General features: G+C 33.7%; 1 protein-coding gene across 2 annotated transcripts in view; it reads left to right on the top strand.

Annotated features, from left to right (window-relative positions):
- Window positions 1-1,139: 1,139 nt before the first annotated feature.
- LOC135215414 (beta-1,3-glucan-binding protein-like) overlaps window positions 1,140-9,336 on the top strand; it is a 12,709-nt gene continuing 4,512 nt past the window's right edge. Inside the window, exons 1-8 of one of the 2 annotated variants that reach the window (XM_064250026.1) lie at window positions 1,140-1,177; window positions 3,306-3,355; window positions 3,697-3,809; window positions 3,949-4,023; window positions 4,817-5,007; window positions 6,675-6,730; window positions 7,631-7,708; window positions 8,540-8,642. In XM_064250026.1, the coding sequence (XP_064106096.1) occupies window positions 3,307-3,355; window positions 3,697-3,809; window positions 3,949-4,023; window positions 4,817-5,007; window positions 6,675-6,730; window positions 7,631-7,708; window positions 8,540-8,642 (665 nt within the window). In that variant the 5' untranslated portion in view covers window positions 1,140-1,177; window position 3,306. Of the gene's footprint in view, window positions 1,178-3,023; window positions 3,080-3,305; window positions 3,356-3,696; window positions 3,810-3,948; window positions 4,024-4,816; window positions 5,008-6,674; window positions 6,731-7,630; window positions 7,709-8,539; window positions 8,643-9,336 lie in introns of those variants that run through there. The other variant, XM_064250025.1, reaches the window with a different exon arrangement.

The raw sequence follows: 9,336 nt of genomic DNA, 5'->3' as shown, positions 1-9,336 counted from the left end.
GAGCACACCCATAATCGGACTTCCGTCGCGAGAAGCTTCTGTGACGTTTCTCAGGGTCGATTCAAGGAGAAGCCAAGTCAGCAAGATGTCATCAATGTGTGCATTTCTTTGTCTACGTCAGAAGGGCCTGCTCTAAGAGCTGACTTCGCAGGAACTGACAAATGTCTTTGTAAGGGCTGACACCTTCAATCTCCTTCCGCTCGCAAGGTCCGCGGATGGAAGAATAATATTCATGCACACAGTTAAATCTTGTGGTTTCATGGTTTTGGTATTTAAGAAAATAAAATAAGCGAAATCTATTATAAAAAATATGTATATAGTACACTGAAAAATTCTGAACATAAAAGTCTCAAGCTATGCAACATTGCGCACGATGGAGCACCTCCTCCCTGGGATACCTACCACCACAGGGTCACGCTCTATCCGGGACATTGCAGGATATCGCACGTCATTACGACCTTCCGCGATTTTATCTGAAGGAAGTTGTGGCTCTGCCTCCAGGATTTCCGTCTTCATTCCGTGCTAACCCTCAGGTAGCACGTAGAGTTCAAAATCCCGGTGTCTAACGACGGCGCGTGACTCTTAGAGACACTGACAACAACTGACATTCTTCGTAAAACTTTGTCACGTGTGCTGCCGTGTTTGAATCGTTGCTTTACAAATGGGTTTGAGAAAGAGTCATAGGCTATGGCAACGTCTTGACTTTTTTAATTGCCGATAACTGCCTTCAAAAGACAAAACTCATTAAAAGTAGGGGCATATCAACTGCTACAACCACAAGGCTACTCATGAATTTACTTAATGTAAACAAATTAACAGAAATCTAAGAAGCCAAGATGACTATGAAACTATTTACGACCTTGACATTCCACAACCTTTTTCGTCGAGGACAAGAACATTTCTAAAAATGACAAGAACATTTCTAAAAATGTCCCCCTGCTATTCTCGTTCCAACGAAAGAAAAAAAAAGGAGGGGGAACAATCAATCAATGCTGGACGATACGTAAAGGCTTCTACTTTTCTATTTTCTGAGTCCGATGTTATACAACGCTTATACCTTTCTGTATGTCAGATGTATGATAACCTCCAACACTTTTAGTGCGCGTATAAAAGCAACAGGACGCCCAAACAGATAGTAGTAGACAGTCTGCATCTTACACGTTCCCTCTCCGCTCAGGTATGCAAAAAAAAAAAAAAACATTTACGTATAATATATTTAAACCTGCACGAGTTCTCCTACACGTAGTAACTGTACTGTTAAGATCTGCCCGGTGGAAATTGACAAATAAGGTATAAATTGTAGTGTGCGAAGCTATGATGGTTTGCGCAACTTGCTAATTTTGGAATTTCAGGGGAAGAAAGTCAACAACGATATCATAAATAACTATCAAAACATATATACGTACGTACATACATACATACATATATATATATATATATATATATATATATATATATATATATATATATATATATTCATCAAGTTCCATATTTTCGTGATTCAATTATATCAAAAGGAATATATATATATATATATATATATATATATATATATATACACATTATATATATATATATATATATATATATATATAAACATTATATATATATATATATATATATATATATATATATATATTCCTTTGTATAATTGAATCACGATAATATGGAACTTGATGACGTGCATATCAAAATATAAATAACTCATTCTGCTTCATGTTTCTCATAGGTTACAGAAATAAAAGCTGAAACTACCACTTGACTTTGATAAGATTATTCACAGCGTCTTCTTGTTGAGTTCTTCATGTGAGAGATGATAATATTGTCACTGGGGAAAAGAGAAGTGATTAATCACCGTAGTTACCAGACTTCAACATGGAGGGTATACACCGTGTCATTTTTTTATGACAATGCTGTAAGTTCTGTAGGATCTTACAGTGAACTCCATTTAACAGGAGAGCGTATAGCCTACCCTAGCTCTTATACAGTTTACTCACGGGGCTAAAAGGACTGACGGTACTTGATACAGTTTAAAAAATAATAGCAAATATTTTCTTTTTCAATATTATTAACATATAATATATAATACATACATACATATATATATATATATATATATATATATATATAATATATATATATATATATATATCAGTAGAAGGATCCACAGTAATATGCTTGTTTATCCAAACGAAATATATTTTTGGAAATATTAACAAGAGCTTTCATCCAACCTTCTGTGGACTTGATGACGATACGGTGTTTTTATATTGCATATTTATATACATATATATAAATATATATATATATATATATATATATATATATATATATATATATATATATATATATATATATATATATATACAATATAAAAACACCGTATCGTGATCAAGTCCACAGAAGGTTGGACGAAAGCTATAATCTTTGTAAATATTTCCAAAAATATATTTCGTCTGGATAAACAAGAATATTACTGTGGATCCTTCTACTGATATATATATATATATATATATATCTATATATATATATATATATATATATATATATATATATATATATACTATATATATATGCGTGTGTGTGTGTGTATTTTTATTTATTTATACGTAAATATATATATATAAATATATATATATATATATATATATATATATATATATATATATATAGATATATATATAATATATATATATATATATATATATACATATATATGTGTATATATATTCAAATTCAAAAGCTTTATTTCTGACATAAAAGGCCATAGACAAACACATACATATACACACATAAACATATATAAAAAGTCTCTAGACTATATATATATATATATATATATATATATATATATATATATATATATATATATGCTAATAAAATGGAAAAGAAATATCTTGCTATTATTTTTTTAACTGTATCTAGTACCATCAGCGCTTTTAGCCCTGTGAGTAAACTGTATAAGTGTGGGGGTAGGATATACGCTCTCCTGTTAAAAGGAGTTTGCTCTAAGATCCTACAGAACTTACAGCATTGTCATGAAAAATGACGCAGTGTATACCCTCCATGTTGAAGCCTGGTAACTACGGTGATTAAACACTGCTCTTTTCTCCAGTGAAAATATTATCATATCTCATATGAAGAACTCAACACATCGCTGTAAATAATCTTATCATCTTATCAAAGTCAAGTGGCAGTTTCAGCTTTTATTTCTGTAACCTATGAGAAACATGAAACAGAATGGGATATTTATGTTTTGATATATATGTCAGGAATCTTGGTACATCTATCAATTTTTTTTTCAGGATGAGGATCCTATACTTATTGCTACTGGCCGCCTGCGCCCTCGCTGCTGGTAAGTAATTTTCTGCTAAACTATTAATTATGTTTCATTGATTTATCGCAAAAGTAACAGAAAAAAATGCAGATTTCAACCTATAAATGCTCAAACAACTCTTAGTTTCATCAGAGACTACACTTCATGCAACGAATTTTGCAATCATTGTTTACCGTGTGGCTATATTCGGTGATCATTCATTTCACGAATCCTAATTACGCTGAATTAAAATTCAAGATGAAATAATGTTATCTCGAAATAGACTGGCTCACAAGCTAATTAATGACTAGGGTAAATGTGCCCTAAATCATATAAGGCCGTATTTTCATTTTGAGCTAAAGGACTAACGTCATTTTCAGATATCGTCGACCCCAAGGACTGTAAAGAGTTCCCATGTCTCATTTTCAACGATGAATTCGACTTCTTCGACCATGACGTCTGGGAGCACGAAGTGACAATGTCTGGCGGTTGGGTAAGTGTGATTCGATAAGGAAATCGAGGCACAGTAATTAATTCAACTGTGAAAATTCGGAGGAGAATTTTAGCGGTATATTCAAAAATTGAATTTATGAAGTGCATTTCTGTCTACTAATCATCCCTTTCCATGACAGAACTCGCAGTTCGAAGTGTATGTCAACAACCGCAGCGTTACCTACACCAGGGACTCCACTTTCTTCATCAAACCTGTAAGTAAAAGGCATCAATCAGCCCCTCTGAATGAATGACTTTACTTACATAATTTTATATATATATATATATATATATATATATATATATATATATATATATATATATATATATATATATAATATATATTCGCGTTCTCAAGATTCGTGGACTCACCTATTTGCAGATTTTTCCGTATTTTTAATGGTAAAATGTTTAATGTTGACTTTGAAATGATAATAGAATAATAATTTAAGGTATATTTGATGTAGGACGATACTTCAAGTATACATTTGGTATTAGAACTTTCAAGATAGGCAGTTATGAGCATCTTTGGATGGGGGTTCTAAGAATTCACGGATTCTAGCTATTTGCGGGGGGCGGGGGAGGAGGAGGTTGTCTGGTACGCATCCCCGCAAATATGGGGGTCCACTATATATATACATAGCTGTCTGTCCCCAGATCTTTAAAACGACTAACCCTGGAGGGTTGCAAATTGGTATGTTGATCGTCCACCTTCCAATCATCAAACATGACAAATTGCAGCCATCTAGCCTCAGTAGTTTTTAAAATGTTATTCAAGATTACAGTTAGCAATAATCGTACATTTGGCAAAGATATAGGCCAGCCCACCACTGGGCCATGGTTCAAGTTTCAGGGGCCACAGCTCAAATAGCATTATACCCAGACCACTGAAAAATAGATCTGTCTTCAGTGGCCTTGATTATGCGATGTACAGAACACTGCATTTTCTACTTGTTTATTCTTGCATTTCCATTTTCTTCCACTATTTTCATTCCAAGTCCTCTGCAGGCTTTGGTCTCTGAATGGAAAGGTGAGGACTTCCTGACAAGTGGATACCTGAATCTTTGGGGTATAAATGGCCGGGGTGACGTCTGCACCGGGAACGGTTACATGGGCTGCGAGAGGAAAGGCACTCCCGAAAACCTCATCCCTCCAATCTTGAGCGCCAAGCTCAGGACCATGTCTGAATTTGCATTCAAGTGAGTCAATGTATATTGTTTAGAATTACTGTAATGTATTTAGAGCTTGCTTCTTCAGTTTTTTTTTCTTTCTTTTTTTGTAGCTGGAAAACATGTGATAGTATTACCCCAGTGGTAGCTTTATGTGTACTGTCATGTATCTTATATCACTATCCTGACAAGTTCTGAATAGTGGTTAATAAAAGTGCTCATAAAGTACATTCTCCCTGCTAATGATCTCTCGGTTTTACTACTTGCCACTGATAGCCGAGTTAAAGCATTCTGTCATCAAATCCTATTCCCCCTAGGGAGGTAGCCCCGTCAGTGGACCTCGTGCAGTACACTGTAGGTATTACTTAAGGTTATTTGCAGCATGCCTTCGGCCCCTAGCTGCAACCACTTACGTTCGTTTTACTGTACCTCCTTTCATATTCCCTTTCTTTCATCTTACTTTAAAGGTGGAAAGTAAAAGAAATGAAAGGAGCTGCAGCCAGGGGCTGTAAGGACACTGAAAAGAACCTTAAGTAATGCCTAAAATGTGCCAGCCACAACTTAAAGGAAGCTGTAATGCTATGTTATATCTGCATGCTCCTTTACCTTAATTCTTGACGTCCCCAGCTTACCGTCTTTTGCTTTCTAGTAATCAAGCTGTTGTCTATCCCTGCGTCTGGACTGTGTATGCCTATCCATCTGTTGTGGTTAAAGTGTTTTTAAAACAGTATAATTCTAGTAACTTTGAAGATAAAGACCTTTGAACTTCATATTAACATCATACATGGCTGATGGGCACTCAACATTTTATAATGTCATATTTAGGGAACATTTTGAGCTAATTGAGGTACAGACTAGATACAGTGTCACTGCTGTCTAGGAAGACCTTAGGCCCCATCCACACTGTCGAACTTTGCTTGATGTGACGTCAGAAGCCCAGATAAAGCAAGAAAAGTTCTGACTGTCCCCTCTTCTGACGTCACATCAAACAGTTCGTCGAGTCAAGATCGACCGTGTGGACAGGGGGCTTTATATAGTTACTACCCATGGGCGCCCGCACGTAGGGGGGAAAAGGGGAACACTTGCCGCCCTCCCCACCCCCTGAAATTCAAAACAATATATATATATATATATATATATATATATATATATATATTTATTTATATATATTTATATAGATATATTTATTTATATATATAATAGATATATATATATATATATATATATATATATAGAATATAGATATATATAGATATTTATCTATATATATACCGTATATCTATTATATATATATTATATCTATATCATATAGAGTATACGATATTTACTTATATATAATTACATATATAGTTATATATAGATTATAACATATATATAATACTATATATAGTATATATATAATATACATATAATATAATTAATATATATATATATGTGTGTATTATATATATGATATATATAAATCAGGCGCTGATACTGTTTTTGGTGTTAACCTGCCAGTGTTTGTCGGTTTGATGCCAGAAACTATACATGTATGTATGAAGATTTGCCTGCCACCCACCAGCCACCCTCCCCCTTGGAAAATATACTGCCGGCGCCCATGGTGCTATAGATTGCCGTTGTTGATAAATACGAAAAACAATGATAATTCTTTTATAATGAGCTTATAGTAATATTTGCTTGTTTTTCCTTTGTAGGTACGGCCGAATCGAAATTCGCGCCAAGATGCCCAGTGGAGACTGGCTCTGGCCAGGTAAGGCTTTTTCTTGGACTTGATACTTGAAATGATTAATATGCATAAAAGAAAAACAAATCTTTTCCTGTAAAAACTGCTCATTCTTATATTGGACCTAATTTTTGGCTTCACTGAAATTATGTGGGAATATGAATGGTCATCCATCAAATTAATTTCCTTGGCGTCAATGAGATGAACTCTGCAAAGTATGATATGTTCTGATATTCCTGGTAACGAAGTTAACATATATTTTCGTCCAACGCCAGAAACCTTGATGGAATAATCAATACATATATAGACAGACATTCCCTCAGAAAAAAAAAAATTGAGCTTGCCTCGTTATGCATGTATAGCGCCATTAAACATTACTGCTCATGGCATGCAAACGGTTTTAATTCTCTATCTTAGGACGGGTAGCTTAGATGGACTCATCCCCTTTACCGTTAGGTTAAATCAGGACATTTAAAGATGGATGTCACTGTAACTTCTTCTAGAATAGATTTGGGATCGTCTCCTGTACGCCTAGGATGCCCACATCGGCACAAATGCCATCAATGTGGCATTCCATGCTGCCCTAAATTGGAGGACTGCAGTATCTGCAAAAATAGAAAACTGAGAAAAATGGCCCAGTTTTCCTATGCCTTACTACCGATTTTGCAGATACTGCAAATGGGATCCGCCCCCACACCCGAATACTCGTGGAAAGCATTGAAGCATCATTCTGAAACTGCAGTAACTTGTGTATTAATGCTTCACGAGCCCAGTAGGTGGCATATCTCCATGACGAAAGTTTTGCGGATACTGCTGTTTTCCATTTAGGGCAGCAGGGGTTCCGAAGGGTTGAAAATATACATAAATGAGCACAAATGTGTACGGATGCACAACCAGATATAAAACGTAAATTTCATATCTTTCCAGCTATAATAATGTTTCCTAAGAACTGGCCCTATGGAGTCTGGCCTGCCAGTGGAGAGATTACCCTCACCGAAGCCAGGGGTAAGATGCAAGATTATCATTTTTGCTGACCTAATCACTATTTTATTATTTTTGTATGACTTACTAAGTATTTTAACTTCATATTTATATATACACACATAAATAAAGGTGCGATCCACAGAGAAAAGTAAAACGATGGAGTAACCGCTGTGAGGCCTTTCGACTCTTCGTCCTTTACTAAGCTTAGTAAAGGACGAGAAGTCGAAAGGCCTCGCAGTGGTTACTCCATTGTTTTACTTTCCTTTAAGTGGATTTTACCTTTATTTAAATATATATATATATATATATATATATATATACTATACATATATATATAAAGCGAAAATTAGGCTAGAATATAAAAAGAGCACCCCCCATTCTCTAAAGCACTTTTATGTCTAATGCATAGAAATTGTTGATACATAAATATTTACTTTCTAACAAATCATTAAGGGTTGCATGGCTTTATCAGAAATGTATATCTGCTATCTCTCTCTCTCTCTCTGTCAGACTGGAAGGCCTTTTCTCCATAACACCTGATGTTCACATAAAGCAAGACAATATATATATATATATATATATATATATTATATATATATATATATATATAATATATATATATATATATAGTCTTGCTTTATATATATATATATATATATAGTCTTGCTTTATATATATATATATATATATATATATATATATATATATATATATATATATATGAGGCTACTTCTGATTATTCTGTTTTTAATTTATTGACGGAATTTAACAATGCATTTATTTATGATTTTAATACCTTATGCATGATTTTAATACCCTTTCTTAACTTACTGATAATCATTTTGGACGCAGGCAACGACAAGTATGGTGAATACAGCAACCAATACGCAGGAACCACAATGCACTGGGGACCTTTCAGGTCATTCAACAGATACAACTTGACTGAGGAGGAATAGTGAGTATCAGAGGCCGTAGTAACTCATTTATAAAACATCTAACCTTCCAAGCATCCAGAGCAACCTACTGTTTTGTTTTCCAAGACGAGAGCAGTAACAAGCATCCTCTTTTCCGTAATGATTTTTAAATGATAGAGTAATGTAATTAATATTGCCATTAAATTGTAACTAAGCCTTTTCAGTGCCGAACAATTAAGATTTTAGGATTACTGTGAATTTTGATATCTAATGTCATATTGTGTGTTGACGAGAATTTCCTAAGTGTAATGGAGGAACGTGTTGCTTTGTAAGTTTATTTATTTTGTTTCAAGGAGGAACATGTTGCTTTATAAGTTTTTTAAATTATTTTTTAAGGAGGAATATGTTGCTTTGTAAGTTTTTTTATTTATTTTTTAAGGAGGAACATGTTGCTTTGTAAGATTTTTTTATTTTTTTTTTTAAGGAGGAAAATGTTGCTTTGCAAGATTTTTACAATATTTTTTAAGGAGGAACATGTTGCTTTGTAAGTTTTTTACAATATTTTCTAAGGAGGAACATGTTGCCTTGTAAGTTTTTTACAATATTTTTTAAGGAGGAACGTGTTGCTTTGTAAGTTTTTTAAATTTTTTTTAAGGAGGAACATGTAGCTTTGTAAGTTTTTAAATTTATTTTTAAAGGAGGAACATGTTGCTTTGTAAGTTTATTTATTTATTT

The sequence above is a fragment of the Macrobrachium nipponense genome, chromosome 5 (genome assembly GCF_015104395.2).
Source record: "Macrobrachium nipponense isolate FS-2020 chromosome 5, ASM1510439v2, whole genome shotgun sequence".
Classification (NCBI taxonomy): Eukaryota; Metazoa; Arthropoda; class Malacostraca; order Decapoda; family Palaemonidae; genus Macrobrachium; species Macrobrachium nipponense.
Note: the sequence above shows the minus strand (reverse complement) of the source record. Positions and strands in the feature narration are given on the sequence as shown.